Genomic DNA, 26,712 nt, shown 5'->3' on the forward strand with positions numbered 1-26,712 from the left:
AAATCGCTAATTTATTCTCACAGAATGTAATGAAGCTTCATGGACTACTATACATCATAGTATCAGACAGGGATCCCACCTTTACTAGTAAGTTTTGGGGAGAGTTATTCCAAGTTCAGGGGGTTAAGCTACTAATGTCCACAACATACCACCCCCAAACCAACGGTCAGATAAAAGCAACCAATAAAACACCAGAAGAGTATTTAAGATGTTATGTAGGGGATAACCTTAAGACTTGATCAAACTAGCTGACAATGGCCGAATACTGCTATGATACCAGTTACCATACCTCTCTTAAATCCACCCTATTTGAAGCAACCTATGGTTATCCACCCCCAAGCCTTACTGATTATATCCCAGGGTCAACCGAAAATCAAGTAGCAAAGGAATAGCTACAACAACGGACAGAACAAATTGCAGAAATTAAGCACAACTTAGCTCAAACGCAAAAGAGACAAAAGAAACAGGCAGACAAGGGAAGAAAAGAGATCCAATTTAAAGAGGGTGAATGGGTTTACCTCCGACTCCAGCCATTCAAACAGTCCAGCATGCCAAGAAACAAGGATGGGAAATTAGCATATAAATACTTGAGCCATTCAAGATCTTGAAGAAGGTAGGATCGGTGGCTTACCAGTTAGATCTTCCTAAGAAAGCTGGAATTCACAGTACGTTCTACGTCTTGTTGCTGAAGAAATGGGTCGGGAAGGGTACCATTCCTGAACCAAGGCTGCCCATTCTTGAGCCCAAGTAAAAGTCTCAATCTGAGCCTGTAGAGATCCTTGACAGAAAAAGCCAATTCTCAAGGAGGAAGATGAGAGGAGAGGTGTTGTTAAGGTAAGAAGGAAAGCCTAAAGAAGATGTTGTCTGGGTTGAAGAAGCATGGTTAAAACATTCTTACCCTCACCTTGAGGGCAAGGTTTTCTAAGGGGAGGAGTGTTGTAGTAGTCTGGTAGTAGGGTCACGAGGGAGGATCCTTTGGGTTCTAAAAGAAAGAGGAAAGTGATAAGCAGACCAGAGTACTTGTAAGAAAATAGATAAAGTGAGCACGTGTAGGGTCAGGATGGGATAGAACAACTTACATGGAAGGCTGGGAGAGAAGCACCCTCATTGGCTGACAGCAGGTAAGGAGATTCAATTTCAAGCAACGACATCGTTTAGTTAATAGAAACGGTCAACATGTAAATCATATAAGGAACCCAGCAGGCAAACCTCATCTTGAATTCAAAATTTAAACTCCCGGATGATGATAATAAAAAGGGGAGGAAGGGTTTGCAGAGAGGCAGGAAATTGCTTTGTAGCAAATCGCATTCACCCTGACCTCGAAGCTGCCTAGAGATTTAGTTAGGATTTACTTTTATTTCAGATTGACCTTTCTATTCTATTCTTCATTTTTTTTCTTCAATTCCAATCCCTACAAACTTTTATTTGTAAGCCTAGGATTAAGGGAAAAGACTTATCGAGATTCACTAAGTGGAATAAATTCCGTTTTCTTTATAGAACAGCAACTCAGACTCATTCCATAGGATCTATTTGTAGCCTAATCACCCCTAATAAGACACATGTAGGATTCCATGTTAATTTCTAATGTAATAAAAAAATACCAATGTTAGAAATATGTGTTTTAAATATTATGATTTGTTAATTAAAAAATATAAAAATAATATTTACATTTAATAAAATAAATTAAAAAAATATATGAATCGATGAACAGAGAACTAATTTTTCTTATAAAAGCAAAAACATATTCATATGCAAATAATTAACACTAATTGTTATTTTTAATTTTGATATTTTTATTTATTTTATCTTAGAGGTTGATTTAAGCTAAGAAAAAATGTTTTTTTTATATTTTTATAAATATATCATACAAATACAATTTATCTATATAAAATATCAAAGGAAAAAGATAAAGTTATATCACAACAATCTCTTTTAAAGATTATAATATTATAACAAATTAAAAAATAAATACTATTAGATTATTAATTAAAAATTAAAATAAAAAATTTATGCATTGTAAAAAAATAAAAAGAAAGGGGTATTAATTAAAATTAAAAAATAATCAAGATTTAATAAAAAAATAAAAGAAACCATACGCATAGCCAACCTAGCAATCCGTGCGTGCCTCGGCTTGGATGCCTAGGGTGCTTTATTATCGCATCCATTATGTTTTTTTTTACACTAGATTATAGGTTGTTTGCTAATAGACTAGGTGTCACTTTTTATAATTTTCTTGATTAATTTTTGTGATGGAAAAATTAGAATCTAAACTTTTTTATATAGAAAAAAAATAATTTTTAATTTACTTTCACCTAAATATATATAATAAATATTATTATAATACAACTAATATATCAATTCAAAACACTTATAAATTGATTACTGAATACAAAATTAAATCAGATAAAAAATCATCACTAGGTCCAATTTCTTTTTTAAAAACATCTTAATAATTTTTTTTTATTAAATAAAATTTATTGACATAAAAAAACTTTTATAATAATTAAAATGTGACCAATAATTTTCTTATTACTTCATATTTTCAAACAACTTTTTTTTTTATCTTAAACCCAATAATTTAAAAAACTAAATAAAATGAATTTTTTTAATTAAAATCAAAACTCTAAAATTTTAGGGTTGGTCGGTCACATATATTTTTTTATTTTTTTAGTCCTCTCTTTTAATTTTAAATTTCTACTATAATCTAAAACTTTATCTTAAATAATTAGATTCTAAAAGAATTAATTAAAAAAAGTTCCAAAAAAAATGAAAAAAAGCGGCTGCACCGAATTGTTTTTTAGAAATTTAGAAAATTTTTAGTTTTAAATTAATTTTTTTAAATCAAAAATAAAATTTTAAAATATATTATTTTAATATATTTTAAAATAAATTACATTTTATAAAACAACTACGACAGTGAGAGTCAGTGACTTGTTACTTTCCTAAGAAGAATCGTTTCCCTCCATTGCCTCTCTCTCTCCAGCGAGCATTGACAGGCAGCAGAGAAAGCGAAGAGCCGGTGTATATTCTCTAGCTCGCTCCTTCTCCAAAAAAAAAAAAAAAAAACTATCTGGGTACGATTTCTTCTCATCTTCTTTTACGCGATTATCTGGGTACGATTTCTTCTCAAGCTCGGTTCGTTTTTAAACTCCATTTTACCTTTTGCTTATTTTTTTTTTAAAAGATTCTGGCCTCGTTTTGCTTGAATCACAGTGTCTTGCGTGGGACTTTTTCCTATTTTGCTCTGCATTGCTCTTTATTTCTGTGATTATGCCGGTGCTGGTGTTTCTCTTGCTACTGCGTAGTTTGTTAGCTAGAAATTGTTTATTTATCGTGAAACTATTGATTTTAAAAGTAATTTGTCTGTGCTTCTGTTTTGCTAGTATTGTTATTCCTTTTTATTTTTATTTTTTTAAATTAACAGCAATGTGTTCTTCTCGTTTTCTTCCGCATCTAATTCTCTACTCTTTTTTGTGTTGATTTGGTAGAATTTCTTTTTGCATGCCATTGTGGCTCTGATTCAATATCTATTTTATTCTGAGTTTTTTTTTTGTGTTTTTGTTTTTATTCTCGTGGCTGAGAGATTTTGCTTTTCTTTTTTCCAAAATTCGTGCATGATTATTACGGAAATGGGTACTTTAATTACTTATTTATTTATTTAACTCATGTTTTATATTAATCTTATGATTGTGGGCAGCAAAATAGTTGTCTGTTTCTGTTGCTGTGCTTTTACTTTAGTGCTGACATTATTATCTTGGCCCTTTTCAATTTGTTCTTCCGCTGGAGCTGTTATGGCCTATCTCTTTTCTTTTCTTTTTTTTAATCCTTCTTGCGTTTGAGGTGTTCATCATCTTCTAGATATTTCATTATGCCTCTCATTTTACAAAATACAGTGGCCTCTCATTTTTATTTTTATTGTTTTGATTTTTTTTAATACGTTCTGTTTGTGTCAATGTTGAAATTTAATGTGTACTGTACAGTTTGAGAAAATGTTATTGCAGTGTTCATATAGTAATGCTTTTTGAATCTTAATCTTCTATTGCTGTTGCATAAATGTATACTTCAGGTTGTTGGTTCAACCAAAATATGGAGAAAATATCAGGTGGATCTCCACCCCCACCTCCTCCACCGTCAGTACCAGCAAACATGAACCCAGAATTGGTTGAAGTTCCCCGGCATCCAGAACGATCAGCCATTCCCAAATATTCTATGATCAGTAGGCGTGGGGTTGGGACTAGTGGGCGTCACATATCTTTGCTCACCAACCACTTTAAAGTTTCTGTCAATGTTCCAGATGCAGTATTTTACCAGTATAATGTATGTTTACCTTATCTTTTCTCTTATGTTCTCTTGGATTCCCCATCTTGTTGTTCTGAAACTTAGTGTGTGGCATAATTTGCAGGTTTCCATTACCTCAGAAGATAATAGAGCTGTTGAAAGCAAGGGAATTGGGAGGAAACTGATCGATAGGCTTTACCAAACTTATTCCTCAGAATTTGCTGGTAAAAGATTTGCTTATGATGGGGAGAAAAGTTTGTACACTGTGGGCCCTCTTCCACAGAACAAGTCGGAGTTCACAGTGGTGCTTGAGGAATCTTTTGCAAAACAGTATGTGATTTTGCCACAAACTTCTCTGGTTTTTTTATATCTTTTGTGGTTCTGCATTACATTGCATTCCCTTTCGTGTGGTAGTGAAAGTGGGAGCCCTGGTGGTGGTGAGAGCCCTCCTGCAGCTGTTAAGCGATCAAAGCGCTCTTATCGGTCAAAGACTTTTAAGGTAGAAACAAGCTATGCTGCTAAAATCCCCTTGAAGTCAATAGCCCTTGCCCTCAAAGGAATTGAGATAGACAATAGCACTCAGGATGCACTCAGAGTGCTGGATATTATCTTAAGGCAGCAAGCAGCTAACAGGTTCTATAGTTGCCTTACTTCTCATACTTTCCTTTTCCTTTTATAGCTTGACTATGGTCAGTTGCATAATATTTTTGTTGTGTGATCCCACTCTCTTGAAATGTGGAAAAGGGGGTGCCTTTTGGTTAGGCAGTCGTTCTTTCATGATGATTCAAGGAACTTCAATGATGTGGGAGGTGGTGTAACTGGTGTTAAGGGTTTCCATTCTAGCTTCCGTACCACTCAGGGTGGCTTGTCTCTTAACATGGGTACTCTTTCTGTTCCTTCTTTTGGGTTGTTTTTGGATGATGCTTGAATGAGTCGAGTTGAGCTGTATATTACAGTTGTAATTTTAACAGTGTAATCCTTTGTTGTGGACTGTTAATTAATGTTGCTATCATCCTTTTCTTTTCTCTCTTGTAAAGATGTGTCCACTACAATGATCCTAACTCCTGGGCCAGTAATTGATTTTCTGATAGTTAATCAAAATGTCCGGGAACCTCGCTATGTTGATTGGGTGAAGGTAAGAAATTGCTAAACTTCATCCTCAGAATTCAATACTGCTCTTTGTCTGAATCTCAATTTGTGTTAGCTGTAATGTCAGGCCAGAAGGATGTTGAAAAATTTGAGGGTGAAGACGAAGCATAACAACATGGAGTTTAAAATAATTGGTCTGAGTGAGAAGCCATGCAATCAACAATAGTATGACCTTCTTTCTGAGTGCCTTTTCCTTATTTTAGCTTCCATTCTCATTTGTTATACCCATGAAAAGAACCTCTAACTTCAACATTATCCTCTGTCATAGTTTTCCTATGAAACTGAAAAACAGGGACGGAGCTAATGTTGAAGCACAGATTGTTGAAGTTACTGTATATGATTATTTCACTAAACACTGTGGCATACAACTTGGTTATTCTGCATACCTACCCTGCCTTGATGTTGGTAAACCAAAACGTCCAAACTACCTGCCACTGGAGGTCTGTGAATTTCTTTTGCCCAAGAATTGTTCATAATCTGATACACTTTAAAACCTATCTCACTCTTTAAGATATTCCTTTTCTTTTCACTGCGTTCCAGCTTTGTTCACTTATTTCACTTCAACGGTATAAAAAAGCTTTATCTTCAATGCAAAGAGCATCTTTGGTTGAAAAATCACGACAAAAGCCTCAGGAAAGAATAAAAACTGTGACTGAAGTAAGTATCCCTTATCACCTGTATGCTTTTCTTATTTGTTATCCTGACTCATCTAAGTCTTCATGTAATCTTTCAGGCCATGAGAAGCTACTGTTATGATGAGGATCCTGTGCTTTCTTCATGTGGTATTTCTATAGAAAAACAAATGACCCAGGTTGATGGCCGCATCCTTGAAACCCCAAAGGTAGCTTTGTGCATTTCTTTCTTTCTCTGTTTTTTTCTTGGGATGTTGGTGGGGGGGGGGGGGGGGGGGGGGTTAAGAAAATTCTTAGTTGGTTCTCGACAATATAATGTGTGTCCATGTAATTCACAGTTGAAGGTTGGTAATAGTGAGGATTGTATCCCACGAAATGGGAGATGGAACTTTAACAATAAGGTGCTGTTTTGATATCCTGTTACATTATTTTGTCATTTCTGCCTTTTTTTGGGGGTTGGAGGGCATTAACCGAGGTTATCTGATTTAGTAACTTTTGAATTGTGCTATGCAGACACTTTTAAACCCCACCAGCATCAGTAAGTGGGCCATTGTCAACTTTTCTGCTCGCTGTGATATTAGTCACGTCTCCCGTGAGCTTATCAACTGTGGAAGGAGAAAGGGCATTGTAAGCGACAACACTTGTTGATTCTGTTCTTCTTTTGATTTCTTTGTTCCATCAACTTTCGCTTTTTAAAAATCTCTCATTTAAAAAATGTACACATCCTTCAAGAATATTGAACGCCCACATACATTAATTGAAGAGGACCAACAATCTAGAAGAGGCAGCCCTCTTGCTAGAGTTGAAAGGATGTTTGAGCTGATCAGAGAGAAGCTTCCAGGGCCTCCTGAATTTATTCTTTGTGTATTGGCAGAGAGGAAAAACTCAGATATTTATGGTATGGATTTATCCAGTTTCCTAGACCCCTCTCTCTCCAGCCAACATCCACTGTCATTTGTTGGAGTTGGCTCGTTTAAATTATTTAACCAATTTGAGTTTCCTCTCATTTTGAAGGACCGTGGAAGAAGACAAGTCTCAGTGATTTTGGCATTGTTACACAGTGCATATCCCCGACGAAGATTAATGACCAGTATCTTACAAATGTGCTTCTTAAGATCAATTCTAAGGTATTTATTGGAAAATGAAGCTAAAAGTATCTTTGTATTTGTGTCCCAAGGATGGTATTGATGTTGCCTTCGCTTTTACATAGCTAGGAGGAATAAATTCTCTGTTGGCAATTGAGCACTCCTCACATATTCCATTGATAATGGATACTCCTACAATGATTCTGGGCATGGATGTCTCTCATGGCTCTCCAGGTCGATCAGACATGCCATCAGTGGCTGCGGTAATTCATCCATGATATTCCTTTCTGTCATGTTGACTTCCCAATTTGTTTGGATGGTGCCAAATAGGATGCTGTTGCTGATTTAATTTTCTGGAATTTTGAGGTTGTTGGATCTCGATGTTGGCCACTGATTTCTAGGTACAGAGCATCTGTAAGAACGCAATCTCCTAAGGTGGAGATGATTGATGCTTTGTACAAGCCTTTAGCAAATGGGAATGATGATGGTATAATAAGGTATTACACATGAGATTCTTGTCTAGACAGTGTCTTTATCTTTTTAAAATCTTTTACAGTTTACACAATGCATTCGAGATGCCAGCTGTATTCATCATGACACTCATGTTTTAGTTTTTGCCAATCCTTTGTTTTTAGAATATCCGTACATCCATTGCTACATGTCAGCCCATGAACCTAAATATGTCCATAATATGAGAATTTTTTATCTTCTTAGAAATTCAGTTGGTGGTAGATTCCAAACATTTTTAATAAAGGCATCCTCCAACTCTCTCAGATGATGCTTTCATCAGTATGAAACTATGAAAGAATCAATGGTAGATTTTTTAGCTAAATATGAAAGCAAGCAATCGAATTTCTGCTTGACATTGAATCACCTTGTTGCAGGGAACTGCTCGTGGATTTCTTTCAAACAAGCAAGGGGCACAAACCAAAACAAATTATTGTGTTCAGGTATTACTATATTATCGTGGTAGTATTTTTTGCACTTTGTTTACCATGACTAAATAACGAAGATGGTTAGAAAATCTGATATCACCATATTGAAACAATTTCCAGTTATTAACTTGGGCATCCTACATTACTGTTTTTAGTGGTATATAACCAAATGATATTCTTCTAGAATAAAGATTGCAATGCGATTCTTTTAAACATTTTAATTATTGAGCAAACTTTTATTATTTGTGACATGTTCTTAGTGTTTGCTTGAAGTGTGAACACTGAACCATGGATTTATCATAATATAGTTTTCCTCATTTAGATTTTTGTTGTTTTTTACTGCTATGGCTGGACTTTTTAATGACATCAAGATAATTGTAGCTGTCATCAACTTCTTCAATGCAGCCTTAAAAGAATTACTTTCTTTTCTGGTATGCTCAGTTGTACCAGAGACGCCTTTGAAATTGCATTTCATTTCAGGTTCCCTTGAGAGGACTTGATTAAACTAAGAGGCAAAGAATTATCATTAATGAAGATAGTCTTGTTTTTATTCATGGCTTAACAATGAGATCCGAATACCTTTCAAGTCTTGCTGTGGTGAGATAGCAGCCTATTTTTCTGTTGGAATCACTGCGTCAAGCATCAATCTGTTGCTTTTGACAGATGTTGTGGATTTGTTGTTGGGATTCATTCTTCTTTATGGTGTGTTTTCAAATACTGAAATCTTTAAATCAACGATCTTGTTTCTGTTTAGGGACGGTGTCAGCGAGTCACAATTCAATCAGGTGCTGAACATTGAGCTGGAGCAAATTATCAAGGTTCTGCTACAGTAATATACAGTACTATCTTTTGTAAATAGCTACAGTAATTTTTAGTTTTCAAATAATATGCTTACATGAAACTTTTAATATTCAATTTTTTCATACATTTAAAGTTGATCCTTCTTGATTCCAAAACTGCTTATTCCTAGTCACCTGTATACTTGAACTGTGGTATGTTGTTGCTCATTTACGATGATTTAGATTAAATAGAGTTTCTGATTGCAACATAAATCCTCCCAGCATCATTTTTTCTGATAGGATGTAGTAAACTTCACAGCTACTTGAATTCTTCACTCTATTCTGCATTCATGGCTTTGGTTCAAGAGCCTGTAATTTTTGGGTTGCCCTTGGATTGCTAACGGGATATGAGCTTTTTGGTTCTTTATTATTATCAGTTTCAAGATTATCTTTTTTTCTTATTACAGGCCTATCAACATCTTGGTGAGGTTGACATACCGAAGTTCACAGTAATTGTGGCTCAGAAGAATCACCACACAAAGCTTTTTCAAGCTGGTGGTGGCACTGAAAATGTTCCTCCTGGTCTGACACTTTCTCATACTGTTTATTTTAATGTTTTACACGGTGCTAGATGTGTTTACTCTCTCACTCTCTCTTTCTCTCCACAGGGACAGTTGTTGACACAAAGATTGTTCATCCTAGAAACTATGATTTCTACATGTGTGCTCATGCAGGCATGATTGTATGTTCTTACTTCATTTGTTCTTTCACGTGGTTGGATAGGTGCTAGGTGGTCATGCATGTCATTAAATGACATATTTGCACATTCTGTTGTCACATATTTATGATGGTCTCTAGTGTTCTTCCTCTCCTTTTTTTTGGGGGGGGGGGGGGGGGGTGGTGTATAAAGTGGTTAAAGCTTCCATTCATTCCTCTTTGCTGTATATTTCTGAAGCTTAAAGGTCACTAGCCAGTTGATACTAGTCCTCAAAACTGCTGCATTTGCTGCGAGCCTTTATCACTGTGCCCATAATCATAACTCAATATTCCATAATTTTCCTTAATTTTGCATCTCCTTTTTTGACAGGGAACTTCAAGGCCAGCACACTATCATGTCTTGCTCGATGAGATTGGTTTCTCTCCAGATGAATTGCTAAATCTTGTCCACTCTCTTTCATATGTGTAAGCCTTCAATTTCGAATAGCTGCATATCCACTTTGGAAATGTGAAAACCATCAATTGACAGGATTGTTCTATGATTTTATTTTATGCAGGTATCAAAGGAGTACCACTGCTGTTTCGATTGGTAATTTCATCAACAATTCCTTTTTGCGTCTTCAGAAAGGCAAATTGATATGAATTTATGCTTCATCACTTCTTATGAACCCATCTCTCTCTTTCTTTTTTCCCCTTACAGTGGCTCCCATATGTTATGCTCACCTGGCTGCAGCACAGATAGGGCAGTTTATGAAGTTTGAGGATTTTTCTGAAACCTCTTCCGGACAGAGAAGCATGACATCAGTTGGAAGCACCCCTGTTCCAGAGCTCCCCAGGTTACACGAAAATGTCGAGGGTTCAATGTTCTTCTGCTGAGGTGCTGCTGAAAGGTTGTTGTAAATACTGTTATCTTGCTTAGCTTTCCTACAATGTAGATACTCGGCCGATAGGAATGTGATTCACTTAGACAAACCCTAGTGATTTTGGTAGGGTGGAGAAATAGGTGTAAGATTCAACAAGCAAGCCTCCAATCTCTTGCAGATAGTAGGTAGTGATACTAGTCAGTCCAACACCAATGAGTTGACATTTTATAGTTTGATCCGCCTCAGTTTCCTGACTGGTAATTGTGCTTAGGTCCCTGGCACTGGCCTTGGAAATTTTGTTGATGATCTGATCAAAGAACTACTTGTATCGAATGAACATTTTTTAAGGGAATTGTTCTTTCAAATTTCTTGAACTCAACCTCATATCTTATGACACCATCGTTTTTCAACTTATAATCTTATATTTACTGCCTGTTATTTGCTTACCTTACAGAAATTAGAAAGGTCCGTAGAGGTTGATTGAGGCACATGATACTTGAATTCTCTATCTTCACAGACCCTTACTGCCATCTCTAACTTTATGGACATGCTCGTTGACTTGAGTTGGGTTTTCGATATTGGATTAATTGTTGATATAAATGCAGCTCGTTGTCAACAGTTCCGTGTATGGTTAATGGTCGAACCATTTTGGCCTGGGCCATGTGTCGTTCAGGCGGTCCTCTTAACGAAGCTCAGTGAGTCGGGATATCTTGAGTGCCTTGATCTGAAAGATGATGGTCAAGCTCAAATCTCTGGACTCTGTCCATAAGATCGGCCACATTCAGGCTTTATATAACCAAATAGCACGGTCACTCAGTGTCTTGGGTTGAATGAACATCCAGTAAGGGAATTTTTTTTATTCTACTGTAATTTCAGAAGAATTTTCCTAATAATATCAATACGAAGTTATGGACAACACAACTAGTAAGTCATGGTAATCAATAATATATCTATAGGATCCAATTATCCTAAACTTTATCCATCTCATAATTACATCTAATCCTACAATTAAATCGCTTCACATTTTATCACATTTTATATCACAATCTCAACAAGGATCAACTCAAATAAAATAAACAAATTTATAGAAATCATTATAAAATAAATACATGCATTCTTAAATCTATTATATATAAAAGTAAATTCATAATATCTTAAGAGTTTAATGAATAATTACTAGTTCAATATTACATTTATCATTAATTCTAACATTATTTATATATCAAAATTAAGCCTCTAAATTACATTGTAAAATAAATTAACAATTCAAGATTATATCTTCATCTTTTAAAACAAAAGATATACTAAGAACATTTATTGCTTCGCACGAGACTCTGATGTACCTGAAATTAATATAAAATATAGTATAAATAAACCACATAATTAATTCATATAGCTTATTTTTATTAAGTTCAACAATATATTTTAAAAAACTGAACACAATTATAAATTACTCTTTCAAGCCAATGTTATGGCTTCTCTAAATAATTTCACCAAATCAGGTACTCAGATCATTAGTCATACTAACATCACTGGCATTACCTAGGGTAACCAGTCAATTAAATTCATGTTTGTTAGACATACTGACGTTACTAGCACTAACTTGGGGTAAGTAGTCAAATACAAATCCTGGTTGTCACACATACTGAAATCACTAGCCCCATTTAGAATAACTAGTCAAATACTAATCTCTGTCATTAAACAAATTGATACCACTAGTCTTATTAAGGGTAATTAGTTATTTTTCTTCGTCTCTTCAATGTTCACATCATAATTAATATAATTGCGTAGAACATTTAAAAAAATTGTATTTATCTAACATTAAAAAATTTAAAAGAATAATTGGTTGTGGTGCAAAGCATCTACCTAACGCTCATGCTACTGCTCCTTGTTGTTGTCCTGATTCGACAACCTCCCTTGTACCAATAGAAATACCATCATCATAATAGCCATGTTAACCATCATACACTTCATTCAATTTTCTAAATAAATTCATATTTTCAAGGCACTAACAAGAAAATCTTAAAATTTCCAATACATTCATATTTTTATGGCCACATTTATTCTTAAAGGTTCACATGTTTAAATCCTTGTTTAACAACAATTCTAAAAGGATTTAATAAACAAATTGGGTCCTCTCACTCGTGCCAAGAATTTCATCCAAAAGTCCTTTCATAGACAACTATATGTTGTTCTTTATTTTCCATTTTGATAAGCCATTTCAATTTTATTCGAACACATTTCAACACATATTTCACACTAAAAAAATATATATAACTTAACAAGCCCACCCTTTTTTCTTTCCAATGCAGCCAAAACTTTAAAGATAGTTTCCTTGAGTTTCCATTCAAGCTTCCTAGTAGTTTAACCATGCAAGCACATCCCAAAATCCCTATTTAACACAAATATCACATAAGTTCATGACAACAATTTTGTTTCTTTATATTCTTAATTTTGGTCGAACCTAATGATTTAAAAAAGAGAATGGAAATTACTTTCAATTTACCTCATTATCAATTCTTATCACTCCTAATTTTACTCGATTCTTCTCATAATTCAAGACAATTAAATCAAATGAACTCAATTTTCAGTGTCACTCTCTTGGCTGAATTTTCTATAATAAAAGAGGATTCATTTTCTTTTTTAAAAACATATTATTGAACCTAATGATTTAAAAAAGAGAATGGAAATTACTTTCAATTTACCTCATTATCAATTCTTATCACTCATCATTTTACTCGATTCTTCTCATAATTCAAGACAATTAAATCAAATGAACTCAATTTTCAGTGTCACTCTCTTGGCTGAATTTTCTATAATAAAAGAGGATTCATTTTATTTTTTAAAAACATATTATTCTCACATCATCAAACTCTTTTTCACATGTAATAACATATCACAACATTAATTAATCAATCTCATTCATTCTCCAAAATAGTCTTAAGGTCGAATACATTCAATAATAAAGTCATATATTTTTCTTCATTTTTCATACAAAACAACCCTCTCTCATACTTCACATATCTCAAATAAACACAATCAAACACGATTTTCATGTCAATTAACTCAACAATTTTCAATCTTTTTTTTTTTCTGGTAATGGGCGAACTATGCTTATAAATGGGAAGACATGAATCTTTTTTTTCATTTTTCTTGTAATTTAGTCCTCACTCTCACATTAAATCCTTTAATTAACACCAATTAACACACATTTTATGTTAATTAAATCAACAAATTCCACCTCCCTACTCAACACTATGGTTAACACATGCATAAGAAAAAAGTACCGAAACTTCTTTAAATTTCTATAACTCACCCATTAGTAAGTCATTTTACCCCTAAACCAACACAACTCTACACAATTTACATATCAACTAAGTGAAACAAATCCAATTCCTTTATTTAAGATTGGTCGAAACCCTAACTTTCAAGTTTTAAAATGCAAGAATGCAAGAACAACTCAAGTTCTCTTCACTTTTCCCTTCTTTCCTTAAATCCCTCTAAAACCCTAACTTTCAAGTTTTAAAACTCTATAAACCACCCAAATTTCTCTTTTTGATTACTTAATAACTCTTTTGATCACTCCAATTTAGTTTTTTCTAAGTGACTTCATCAAGAATTGAGAAGGAGAAATCAAAGAACCCTAACCCCCTTTTTTCTTCTTGAAAACTGTCGGCCATAAAGGGTGGGAGGGAGTATTTATAGTTTAATTGTTTGTTATTAACATGTTGACCCCACTTTGTATCCTATATTTCATTTTGTCCCCACTAATTTTTTTTTTTGACAAATTAGTGTTATATTATCATTTCATTTCATTTAATTTCACCATTTTTCATCTAATCAAGTTTTCTTAGTTTAATTTAACCCATTTTATCTCCGAATTAGATTTTAATATTTTAGTAACTTGGGAAAAATTCTGACCGGGGTTTACATCAGGTCTCTATTAGTGTCCCTTTCATTTAATGAAATGAAAGTTGCACCTCTCATTCAATAAGACATGACATGATATAGAGCTGGGCTTCTTTGGATTGCTCTAAACAAAAGTAGTCTATGCAACACTTTTTACTAAAAAAAACCTACTCTTTGAAATGAAGAGTTTCTAATCCGCGAAGCAATGGATAACTTACTCATCAAATGTGTGGATAAACTTGACATAAACAAATATAAAAAAGAGTAAAGGCACTTAAAAGAACGAAATAAAAAGAACATGAATGGACAAGACATATGGATCAGGATTAGGTCTAAAGCCAGATGACCTATTAAGAAATGAGCCTAGTCTAAGGCTTCATGTTTAGGCACATCATCAATAGGAGGTGGCTAACCCAGACCCGAGATGTTCCTTTCTTAGAGAGTTGAAATTACAAAAAATTTATAAGCCCTTATAACATGAAGTTAACCATCACAATAGTATATTATTTGCCATCTGTAAAAGACACATGATACTCCTAACTTAATCAACCTCATGCAAAAATGGTGGTATAAGTGATGATTTTATCCAAAGAAACGTCTCTTTTTAACACTTATGATGGTAAAAAATCATCATGAATGGGCTTACCATAAATAGAGGTACATAAATGACCCCTATACTTTTAGGGTTAGCATAAATACATTCCTCAAGTTTAAATACTAGCAAAGGTAACACCTAAAAGGGCATTCTTTTCACCCTTGATATCTACTAACAACTTGTAAATTCAATAGCTTAAACATTGTTTGTCTCCCTTAAAATTATCTTATGAGTGCCATGAATTGAAGAAACAATGTAAAAGCTCCTGGTTATCCACTACCTAAGTAACAAACAAACCCAAACTTGGTGAAAGGCACTTTGTCATTATTGTAAATTCTAAACACACGTTTAACTAAAGGATTTTATAAAAAAAAGATCTGAAAAATATTAAAGTTAAATTGATTTAATCTTCGAAACCCATGATCCAGGTTATGAGACTTGGATTACCTCATAGAAGGTAAACATGAAAAAATCACGAAGCAAAATTTCTTATCATCCAAAATAAAAAAACAGCACTCAAAATAATGAGAATCAAATCTGGTATAAAAAATAAATTAAAGAAAATAAGGAGGGTTTAAATTGAAAAATAAATAAATAAATCAAGAAAAAGATAAAAGATAAAAAAAAATAGAAATAAAAAATAATTACCAAATTGGATACAACAATTAAATGAAATAAAATGCTAAGGGATGAAATTAAAAAAAAAACAACTTAAAAAAGCATTAAAAGTAAAAACAAATAGCAATTAAAAAAATAAGGATAAAAATTGATACAAATATAAACTGACACAACACATTTAATTTTTGGAATGGTTGACGTTAAATCCAAGATGAAGAAAGAGAAAAGAAGAAGGCAAAGAAAAAAAAAGTTCATCGGAGTCCAATTGTTGCTCTTCAGTGCACACACGCTTGACTACCTTGAAGAGGATGACATAATGCTTCCAACACTATCATGAAAGATAATATTTGATCGTTAGGAGATGCTTCATGTGTTGCTTGAAAAGCACGGGTACCTCCCACTTTCTACCGCATGTTGTTTTTATTGTTTTAATCATGTTTATTTATATTAGAAGACTGAAATATCCCTCATGCAAATTCATTATAATTAAAAAATCATGATAAAAAGATGAAAAAGCCCCTAGATGTTTGTTTGTTTTTTTTTTTTTTTGCTTTTAAAGGCAATGTTGTCATTTCACTTTGCAATCAAAGTGTTAAAAGATCAAAAATCCCTTGAATCACTTTTTTTTTTTTTGCTTTTAAGAGTATTTAAGTTATTTTATTATGTATCTGAAATGTTAAATGATTGATATGCTCCTGATCAATACGAGAATGCCAAATGAACCCTATGAAAAAGATCATTTTATCCCTAGTATCTAGTTAAATGAGTTTGTTTGAGGATGGAAAAATGTTCATTTCATCTCTTGGTGTACATTGAAAGATTGATCTTTTTTAGCCTTTGTTTGAATTCCACTTTATAATAAGTTACACTCAAATTTAACACAAACTATTATTTAAAAAAAACACAAACTAGGGATAAAAAAGTTAATGTAATGTGATGCAAAGTGTTTTTTAATTAAAAATATATTAAAATGATTTTTTTTCATACTTGTATTTTTATTTTTGATATCAGGATATCAAAACTATTAAAAAATATATATATAAAAAACAATTTAATATTTTTTTTGATACATATTCAATCACGTAAACAACTAGTTCTGTACAAATTATATTGTACACCACTAGAACAACTTTTTAGCTAAGTAAACAAGAGAGTGCAATCTAAACAAATTTGAGGGGAATATATATCTAATGGAAATCTTCTTTTTTTTTTTTTTAATTTCGATCTGCAAATTAGCATCCATATCAAATAAAGAATATCTATTTTAAGCTGTTGCGTAAATTGGTTAAAAGAATACACTGTTTTTTTTTTTTTTGAGAGGGTAATCTAAACAATGCTATGCTTGGATCGGCAGTCAAGCTTATTCATACATGTTCACACGTGGACAAGTGAAACCAGAGAGAAAGCGAACGAAAGGATTGGTCGTTATAGTCAACAATCACAAGACTGGCGGCAGCAAATGGCACTTGAAGACGAAGAAGAAATCCCCTTTTTTGTATTTTAAAAATATTTTAAATTAATTTCTTTTAATACATTCAATTATTTTGATATAATAATGTCAAAATTTATTTTAATATATTTTAAATAAAAAATATTTTTAAAAAATAAGTATCACCACCAGAGCACATAAAAAAAAATATTCCTGTGGAAAAATTGGACCAACCCCCAAAAAATATCGAGAGAAATGATTATTGGTCAGGTCAAAGTGGCAGCGTTTCTCAACAGGAAATATTGTTGACGTGTTTGTTAGATAGGTCATGAGTGTGCTCAGCAAGGCAAAGAGAATTCTTTTCCTCTTTCCAACACAGTCCCAGGTAAATTTATCATGGTATCGTTAGCGGTTGTTTTTATTTAAAAATATATTAAAATTTAAAAATATAAAAAAATTATTCTAAAGCAAAAAGAATTTAATTTTTTTGAAAATCACAGTAATACCACAAAAATAAACATTTTTTAACTTATTTAAAGGGTGTTTGACATTGATTTTCAAATTTTTTTATTAGATTTTAAATTTTGTATTTTAAATTAAAATTTTTTAGTGTTTTTCAGATTATTTATTAAAAATAAAATTTAAAAAATAAAAAATATTATATTAATATATTTTCAAATAAAAAACATTTTAAAAAATAAGTGAAATAAGTAACGTTACCAAATATGCTTTACTGGAAAAATCAAACTGTATCCGTTTGACACGACGCGTTTGATGAACGCAATTGCATTTACTTTTGGAGGCTCGGTACGATTAGTATCTACCTCCCCTCTCTCTAACCTGACACTACGAAATAATTTCACTTTTTAGGGACCCACTTCATGTCCTGACAGTGTCTAGGAGGGGGCAAGAGATTTCCTGGGCCAAAATTAATTCAGCTGGACGATAGTACCCTTTCAGGATCTTGCCAGTCATTTTTAATTTCATTTCTTTATCCAAAAAAACACACACTAATATTATATTTTTATTTAAAAATATATTAAAATAATTTATTTTATTTTTTAAAATTATTTTAACATAATTATATTAAAATAATAAAAAATATAATATAATTTCAAACGTGTTTGGAAGCGGTCACTTCACCTCATAATTAAAGGAATATTTAAAAATATAAAAGCAGTCATTTGACTTTACTAGTTATATTTTTTATTTTTTAAAAAATATTTTTGACATCAACAAGTTAAAAATATAAGAAAACAACAAAAAAAATAATTTAAAGTAAAGAAAAAAATAAAAAAAAAATTAATTTTTTTTTTAAAACATTCTTATAACTCAAAAATAAAAACAGAACGAAAAATTAACGAATTAATATAACGGGTGATATATTAACTAGAATTTGGATTGCATGAGAAAGCTACCATCCCATGTGGTGTTTAATCTTGACCAAAGTGAAGGGTGTTAGAGTTGGTGCTATGACAAGTGTAAGTGTCTTGTCCATGTTTTGGTGGGAGTGGAAGTGCTTGCGTGTAACCAATAGGCTTTAAATGCATTACAGTACATGGGATGGTAACACGCTCCAATCATGAGTCGCCACGACCACATTAACTAAATTAAGGATGGCCTTTTCGTGGCATGTGGTTTAGAAAACCATAATGGCCAGTGGTCCCACAGAATGGGGGGTTTTCAAAACGAACGCTAACAAGCTACTGTTCATAATCCAAGCATTTCTGGTGCCCATCTGCTGCCTTATCATCTATAAAACATGAGCCCCGCCTCTCCTGCTCATCCAATTAGCATTTCTCAGGATTATTTATTTATTTTAATTCGCTTTTTTTAATATAATTTTTAAGTTAAAAATACATTAAAATAATAGATTTTTAAATTTATTTTCAGTATCATTGCATTAAAAACACAAAATAAAATTAATTTAAAATAAAAATATAATTTATTTTTTTTAAATATTTTTAAAACATAAAAATGAAAAATGCTGGGTTGTTTAAAGGGCGCCATCTGTTGCCCGTCGGTTGTTAATTCGGCGAGTAAATTGGCCATAACAATCTGATAAATGTCGGGACCCACTTCCCTCCTCCACGCAGCGAATCCGAGACAAGCTCTTTTCTTTCCACTTCCCGGGGATCTATGGGTCCCATTACCTCATTAAATAAAAGAAAGAAATTTAGATCCAACGGTCCATGTCACTCTCCCATTAACGGCAACGATTTTTCACATTTTCTCCCTGCAGCCAGAAAATAAAAAAACAAAACCCATAAATTAATCGACGAGGAGATATTTTTCAGTGATTTGGCGCCTTTAACGTCCTCAATGACGCAAATGCCCCTACATCACCATCTTCTAATAAGAAATAACTGTACTATGGGGATAGTATTGTTATTTCTCTGAGAATCAGCAGTGGGAACTTCACTTGGGTCCCACCAGGAATTTAAATCCGATGGCCCACATCTCATCGCCGCTCCCTCGAGTTCGCGCGCTTTGACGGTGACGATTCCCGTTTTTATTAAACCGTGATACCCACGCCTACTTTTGTGTCCATTTATGTCAAGTAAGAAGACATGAATACCCTCTGCTTTTCTTGTTGGAGTATTTATTCATGATGTCATGTTAAACGGTAGCTGGCCTAATGATATACTCCTGTCTTTTTTTTCAGTATTTTTTTCACATTTGAACTTTCCAAAGCAATTTTTTTTGTGGTTGACCTCGAGTTTCTAGAACAACAATAAAAATTGCTTTTAAAATGTTTTTTTAGGTTTAAAAATATATTAAATTAATATTTTTTAAAATTTATTTTTGATATAGCTAAAATGATTTAAAAAACAAAAATATTTGAAGAAAATTTCAAAATATTTTAAAAATAAATTAAACCGCGCTCCCAAATATATTTTAAAATTATAAATTGTTTTTTATCATCAAACAAATGAGATGAACTGTTCCACTACAGGGAGTACAAATAAATAAATAAAAGCATGTGTTAGATGCTAAAATGGAAACACATTATTTTTAATTTTAACATCACAATTTTCCTATCATGAATGACTTGCAAAGAGTTACAAGGGATTAAATCCATAATTAATTAATTATTTGAACACACAATATTAATGTAAATATTTTTAAACTTATTCAGAAAAAAATCTGTTTTGCATAAACTATATTCACTATTCGGATAAAAAAAAACTATGTGAGAAGAAATAATAAAATATAAATTTAAGCATCAGTCTGAAAATGTAGTTGCGGTTACTTTTTAAAGTATTTTTCACTCAGAAATATATTAAAATAATATTTTTTTATTTTAAAAAAATTAATTTTGATATCAGCGCATCAAAATAATTTTAAAATATTAAAAATATATTAATTTGAAATAAAAAAATAAAAAAATTTAATTTTTTTTAAAATACTTTTCAAACGTAAAACAAAAAGGTTGCATAGACAGTACCAGGGCTACTATGGTAATCTAACATCCAAATAAAAGAGTAGATAATAGAGGACTTGCACGACGGGGATCCATTCCTCACGAAAAGAATCAACGGTCGAGAGGATTTCCTTTCACAGAAAGTAATAATCAGCAGCAATTCATATTCTTAAATGACTGTAATAAAATGAGAGCACGCCTCGGAGGAAAATCGTAAATTCAAGAGACGAGAAAAAAACAAAAAAAAAAACAAGTAAAATAGGAGAAGAGAAAGCAAGAAACTTACTTTGATGTGTATACACGCACACATATTTGTTTGTTTGGTTTCACACACATTCAAAGAGATCCCGACTTTCCTTCCCCCTTCATCATCACTCCACCCAAAAATAAATAAATAAATAAATCAAATCAAATTCACACTCGTAAAAGAGAAAAAAAAAGAAGAGAATTTTTTTCTCTTTTGTATAAATCTAATTGGAATATATTTCTTAGATTTCTTGACTATTGGATTCTTCTTCTTCATTTACCTATTGTCATCCCTGTGTTTCACTCACATTACCTCCATGACTAGCACCACACAACACATCCTTTGATTTTTTTTTTTCATTTTTCTTTCAGAATTACACCCATTTTTCCTTTTCTTTTGGGTATTTGGGGATTTGTGTCAAGGGATGAAAAATTGGGTTGTTAATTAGGGGGTGGTTTTGATTGTTGATTGTAAGTGAAAGCTGAAATTTACTAATAAATTAGTGATAAAATAAACGCTTTTTTATTGTGTTATAGAAACTGTGCTGTGATGCCAGACCACAACAACAGGCAGGTTAAGAGCAATGCTGTGTCAAATCAATCCGCTGAAAACATTGAAGGTAGGTATTAGCATCATATTTCCGTGCACTCTTTATTCTAAGCAGTGAAGATCTGCTTCTTCTTCTTCTTCTTTTTCCTTTTTGGGTTTTTCTAAAGTGATGTGATCATGGTTTGGTAGTTTGCTTCTGTTGTTGTCATCAGCAAATACAATGCTTTAAATGCTTGATTACAGAACATGTTACAAATTACTTTTTTTTTTTTTTGTCTGGAAAACTGTAATTTTATATTCGTGTTTTTCTTTTGTTTGTGATCATGTTAGATGTTTCAGGCTAAGTTGTTATTGAGTTTCTTATCAAATTTCTTGATCACTGGTGGGTTTTTGGTTTTTAAGAGTTTTGGGCTTTGATGTTATTTGTATTTTGATGAAATGAAACTTTTGCAGATTCCACTTTGTTTATTGTGATCCCTATTATGATCAATATGTTGATGAAGCTGGAAAGTTTGTTACTTGCTTGAATGATTTTAGTTTCTTAACAAATTTTTAATTTAGGCTTCTTTTTGAGGCATTGTTGTTTGTTATTTTGTGAATAGTAGTATAATTCATGTTATAGTTCTTTTCGTTTGGAAAGTACAAACTTGTTACAAATGGAGTGCGTTGAACTTTTGATGTTTGGTTTCCTGTGGGTTTGTGGCTACTGGTGCCGTAGTGAATGATGTAATCCTTATGGAGGCCGTGAGTGGTTCTAACTTGATTTTCTAACCTTTTATTTGTTGCAGAAGCAATTTGGCGATTGAAAATACATGATCATCAAGAGCAAGGGGGTATGGCTCAATCAAGTCCATACCCAGATCGTCCTGGTGCACCAGATTGTGGATATTATTTAAGGACTGGATTATGTGGTTATGGAAGCAATTGTCGCTTTAATCATCCTGTTTATGCTGCACTGGTAATATGCGTTGTTACTTTAGAAGTTGTTATTCTCTCTTTGGCTCATATCTGTGGTTTCAGTGGGACTAAGCAAGCTTGGTTTATATTCCATCTAATGTGCATATCTTCTACTTTTGACCTTGATTTCTCCTTATATTTTGTGGTTCTAATTTTGTTATTCTCTGTACAGGGCGCGCAATTGAGAGAAGAACTTCCAGAGAGAGTTGGACAGCCTGACTGTGGGGTAAATTCTTCTCCGCTCTGTCTCATGAAAAAAAGCTCACCCCATTTTGAGCATCATGTGATTGATGACCGTGGGAATTTTCCATAAAAAGAAAAACAAAAAGATTTGGCTTGTTTACGTATGTATATTGTGTTTCTCTTTTATTACTTCTCTCTTGCTTGCTATCTTGGTTAATTGATAATAGTACATTTTTGTTGTGGCTCCAATGGAAGAGGAGAAATTCTTATATTACCGTGGGCATATATTATCAACCACCTGTCAGTTCATTTGTTTATTAAACTAGATCAAATCATACTTGTATTGCGTGACTTTATTGTTTGATATTTGCTTTTCCACAAAGGGATGGCCTTTTGGTTGTTTGAGATACCCACGATGGCTGATGTCAAATACTACATTATTCTCAGTGCACTCCTTGAGCCTTTCTTTTTAGAAGCTCATGAAGTTTTAGATTAATAATAAATTACACATGATTTAGAGTGAAAGAGTTTGATTGGGCTTGATCTTCAGTACATCTGTTTGGAATTCTATGAGATTGGGGAGATTGAATTGAAGCTTAACAATTTATCAGTGGTTATTGGTAAACACAAGGAATTCCTCCTTGAGGGAGTACTTGTTAAATTCTTGTAAGAGAATGCTTTCTAGAAAACTTTGTAATTTATTACTTTCTGCTTCAAAATGTCCATTGCAGTATTATTTGAAGACAGGGACTTGCAAATATGGATCTACTTGTAAATATCATCATCCAAGAGACAGGAATGGTGCAGGACCAGTTTCATTTAACGCGTTGGGTCTTCCTATGCGTCAGGTGTTTCTTGACATCTGGATTAAATTTGTTTTTCCTGGATTTCCTAATATTTATTAAATGCTGTAGACAATATAAATTCACTTTCTAACTTGGAAATATTTACTTTTAGGATGAAAAATCATGTCCTTACTACATGCGGACCAGATCATGTAAATTTGGAGTTGCATGCAAATTCCACCACCCCCAGCCTGCGTCATTGGGAACTAGCTTCTCCCTAACTGGAGCTGCTGCCTTTGGATCTACGGGATCACCAATTGTGCCATCTTCAGGCCTGCCTTATGTAGGTGGACTTCCAACATGGTCGTTACCAAGGGCACCACTTATGTCTGGCACAAATTTACAAGGTCCACAAGCTTATATGCCTGTTGTTGTATCTCCTTCTCCAGGCATCATTCCTGTCCCAGGCTGGAACACCTATGTGGTAACTAGATGATTTCTAAAATTTCTTTTGCCATAAATGATTAACATAAATGTGGCATGCTGACAAGGAAGGTTATGCTTTTCAATGATTTGGCATTGCATCTTGGTTGCTTTACTGTTGAATGGAAAAACTGTGTGCGTTAGAGACAATGATTTGTCATTGCATCTTGGTTGTTTCAGAGTTGAATGGCAAAGTTTTGTGGGTTAGAATTTAGATCTTTATATTATGATGCCAATAATCAATGCATGCCATTTCGCACTATGTTCTAGTTCCCTTTGTGTGATTGAATTTCATTGGTATGCTGTTTTGAAGCAGCATGAACTGCGCCATATTATAAAAAAAATCTTGAAAGATCTAATGATCTGATTTTACTGCTTTTGAGAAATAAATATTTCTGCTTTTCTACCAATTTCCTCTCTATGGTTTGGGGTTTGATATATTAATCTGGAGTTGGTACGTAATAAGATCAATGCAAAACCAGAAGTAAAATTAGTTACTTGAGCGGCTTGAGCCTGTTGTGCTGACTGAATCGGTTTTTGAATGAGTTGCATTGTTAATGTGAAGAAAGTTATAGGATGATACCTCTACATCCAACATCAAAGAATTAATTGCCTATTTGCTATTATCTGGCAAAGGCAATTGTTTTGGAGGTGTGAAGTGGTTGGGTTTCGGGCTCCATCTCGAACAGTAGTACTTATAGGATGGACTCGAACACAAAAGTATAAAGGATTTAAGTATTTTTTCTCATGTGGGTTTGAATTGAAATCCGAGTGTGAAAGGGAAATGATTATTTCTAGATAAATAACTGATCTGTCTAAAGAATATTGGATGCAATAAATGATAAATCATCAGGTAGTGCTCTCTCTCAAAAAGCAATAATAAAAAAACCTGTGGAAAAGGTTGCGAACTGGCTCTGAGACGTAATAAATTAGTACTGGGGCATATGCATGCAGTAGCTTTACTGCAACGTGGCTTTGATGTAGCCAAAAGAAACTTATATAGAAACTCTCTATATTTATTTACTCATTGGCTCTTTTAATAATGCATCTAGTTATTCCTTATCATTGCATTTTGTTGGGGGAAGTGTTTTGTTTTTTTCCTCGTCACAGTTTTATTTGTTAATCAGGGAAACTTGAATCCAATGTCCTCTTCCAGCATTCTGGGATCCAATCGTGCTTATGACTCCAGGAACCAAGGTGACTCTGGTTCCGGTGGGCAAGTGCACTTGTTATCAACAGTCAGCCCTATTCTCCCTGAGAGACCTGGTCAACCAGAATGCCGGCATTTTATGAGCACTGGGACCTGCAAATATGGTTCTGACTGCAAGTACCATCACCCAAAAGAAAGGATTGCACAGCTAGCAACCAATACTATGGGCCTGCTTGGACTTCCCTCGAGACCTGTAAGTTCTCTATATACTTCACTTTTGGTGGCATGCAGTCAGTACATTACATGAAATAATACTACTGAATAATTGTGGTCGTTTCAATTTAGTGGGCATCCTAAACTTATTGGTGAACTATTTATATATTAAAAAAACCAGTTTATATGGCAAGACACTGAATGTTGTTGCTATGATTTCTTGCTGTTCTTTTATGTGCAGGGGCAAGCCGTGTGTCCAGACTACAGTATGTATGGAATCTGCAAGTTCGGCCCAACCTGCAGATATGATCACCCCATACATACATATCCTTATAACTATAGCTTGAGCCTGCCATCTTTATCTATAATGGATTCATCTCTGATAACTTATCCAAGAATGGCACAAGCAGCTCCTGTTACCTTGTCGAAACTCCCTGATTTGATCCACAATCCTGATGGTGCAAGCTACAATAAGCATCAGAATCCTGATACAAGTACAAAGATTTCAGATGATCCAACCGAGCAAGCTGGTTCCCCACCACCACACTCTTCACAGGCTTCTTCAGAACCTTCACACGATTAATTCGATTCAGTTCAAGTCTCACCATTTTGTTCTGGTTTGTATTTTTTTTTTTTTTTTTGATACTTGGTACTCGTAAAGGAGATTTTTGTCACAAGTACCTCCAGCCCCTCTTTTCACCTGTGTTTCCGCGGAGTGTGATACGTGGTTTGAAAATGTGTTGAGCAAAGATGATGGGAGTATGGAAGGGCATTTTTTGTTGTGAATAAAATGCAGGTGAAATTTGTAATATGCGTCCCTGGATGTATTCATCTTCAGTGATATCTATCAGAAACAACATTCCACTGCCTTGCACAGCTGAAATATTGGCCTTGTGAATCGGAATACTTTAGCTGCGGTGACGGTAAACGGGAGAACCAAGTAACCTTTAGGATAATGACCTGGTTTTTGGTCGCTAAAATATATGAGCCTCTATTTCTCCATCTTAATTTTGTTTTTTTGTCGCTGATGGGGATAGGCAAAAAAAGCGTGCATAATCTGCGATGAGTAGCAGGGTGTGTTTAGTAAAAAGTAAATAAAAAAAGCTATGGAGAAATTTAAAATATGTTTTCTATAAATTTAGAAAACTAGTTTTCCTGGAGAATAAGAAATTCTAATTTTTTCTTTTTCAACTCTAATTTATCAAAAAATTTAGGTGTTAATCTATTTCTTTTTCTATCAGTCCCTTAACTAATTGGTCCGAAAGCTAACGTGTTGTAAGAAATCTTCGGTCCTTGGTTCCCTTTCGAGTGATTGATAAACTGTTCTGGACGATGTGGTCTGCATCTTAAAATGTGTCGTGGTTTTTGCTTCCCTCTAATTATTTTTACCATATATTTTAAAATAAAAAATTACATTTATTATGTTTTTTTAAAAAAATTTATTCTATACATGGTTTGAACTATTTTTAAAATTTATTTTGTGACTTTTTTTGTTTCATTTAAAATAAAAAATATTGATCTCTAAAAATATGGCTCGTCAATAAATTTAATATTAATTTCTAAAAATAAAAGATTTTGTCGGGATTTCAACAAAGAATTTTAGAGTTAATCCTGAAAAATAAAATATTTAAGTGATTTTGGTTTTTTAATAATTTTTTTTATATTATTCTCTAAAAATAAAATATTTTATCATTTTATTTTTATTTTATTTTAATCAATTTATTTTTATTTT

At 33.1% G+C, this 26,712-nt stretch overlaps 2 protein-coding genes across 9 annotated transcripts; both read left to right on the forward strand.

Annotated features, from left to right (window-relative positions):
* The first annotated feature begins 2,943 nt into the window (after window positions 1–2,943).
* LOC7455965 (protein argonaute 16) lies at window positions 2,944–10,817 on the forward strand. Of its 7 annotated transcripts, none has more exons than XR_008057179.1 (23): window positions 2,944–3,113; window positions 4,067–4,317; window positions 4,403–4,608; window positions 4,693–4,911; window positions 5,023–5,159; window positions 5,316–5,413; window positions 5,495–5,592; window positions 5,696–5,867; window positions 5,968–6,084; window positions 6,161–6,268; window positions 6,398–6,460; window positions 6,573–6,686; window positions 6,792–6,957; window positions 7,074–7,186; window positions 7,270–7,407; window positions 7,511–7,641; window positions 8,029–8,094; window positions 8,834–8,897; window positions 9,326–9,440; window positions 9,527–9,592; window positions 9,946–10,040; window positions 10,133–10,164; window positions 10,276–10,291. XR_008057179.1 is itself a non-coding variant. In XM_024584591.2 (23 exons), exons 2-23 carry the CDS (start codon window positions 4,087–4,089, stop codon window positions 10,449–10,451), a joined length of 2,733 nt encoding a protein of 910 aa, XP_024440359.1. In that variant the 5' UTR covers window positions 2,944–3,135; window positions 4,067–4,086; the 3' UTR covers window positions 10,452–10,817. The 7 variants fall into 7 exon arrangements, 3 of the variants coding, with proteins under 3 accessions (XP_024440359.1, XP_002320489.3, XP_024440360.1); XM_024584591.2 differs by having other exon boundaries at window positions 2,944–3,135; window positions 9,527–9,600; window positions 10,276–10,817; XM_002320453.4 differs by having other exon boundaries at window positions 9,527–9,600; window positions 10,276–10,817.
* Window positions 10,818–20,663: 9,846 nt separating this feature from the next.
* LOC7468531 (zinc finger CCCH domain-containing protein 3) lies at window positions 20,664–25,789 on the forward strand. Of its 2 annotated transcripts, XM_002320454.4 has the most exons (7): window positions 20,664–21,279; window positions 21,998–22,167; window positions 22,339–22,392; window positions 23,081–23,197; window positions 23,307–23,618; window positions 24,745–25,020; window positions 25,222–25,789. In XM_002320454.4, exons 1-7 carry the CDS (start codon window positions 21,210–21,212, stop codon window positions 25,561–25,563), a joined length of 1,341 nt encoding a protein of 446 aa, XP_002320490.1. In that variant the 5' UTR covers window positions 20,664–21,209; the 3' UTR covers window positions 25,564–25,789. The 2 variants fall into 2 exon arrangements, with proteins under 2 accessions (XP_002320490.1, XP_024441207.1); XM_024585439.2 differs by lacking the exons at window positions 20,664–21,279; window positions 21,998–22,167 and having other exon boundaries at window positions 22,383–22,510.
* The last annotated feature ends 923 nt before the right edge of the window (window positions 25,790–26,712 follow it).

Source organism: Populus trichocarpa, chromosome 14 (genome assembly GCF_000002775.5).
Source record: "Populus trichocarpa isolate Nisqually-1 chromosome 14, P.trichocarpa_v4.1, whole genome shotgun sequence".
Taxonomy (NCBI): domain Eukaryota; kingdom Viridiplantae; phylum Streptophyta; class Magnoliopsida; order Malpighiales; family Salicaceae; genus Populus; species Populus trichocarpa.

Excerpts from the sequence above, each read along its gene's own strand:
- LOC7455965 (XM_024584591.2), top strand. The coding sequence starts at position 4,087 with ATGGAGAAAATATCAGGTGGATCTCCACCCCCACCTCCTCCACCGTCA. Across the intron at positions 7,187-7,269 it reads TTCTTAAGATCAATTCTAAG|CTAGGAGGAATAAATTCTCT; the intron begins GTATTTATTGGA and ends GCTTTTACATAG. Across the intron at positions 7,642-8,028 it reads AATGATGATGGTATAATAAG|GGAACTGCTCGTGGATTTCT; the intron begins GTATTACACATG and ends ACCTTGTTGCAG.
- LOC7468531 (XM_002320454.4), top strand. The coding sequence starts at position 21,210 with ATGCCAGACCACAACAACAGGCAGGTTAAGAGCAATGCTGTGTCAAAT. Across the intron at positions 22,393-23,080 it reads TTGGACAGCCTGACTGTGGG|TATTATTTGAAGACAGGGAC; the intron begins GTAAATTCTTCT and ends TGTCCATTGCAG. Across the intron at positions 23,198-23,306 it reads TGGGTCTTCCTATGCGTCAG|GATGAAAAATCATGTCCTTA; the intron begins GTGTTTCTTGAC and ends ATTTACTTTTAG.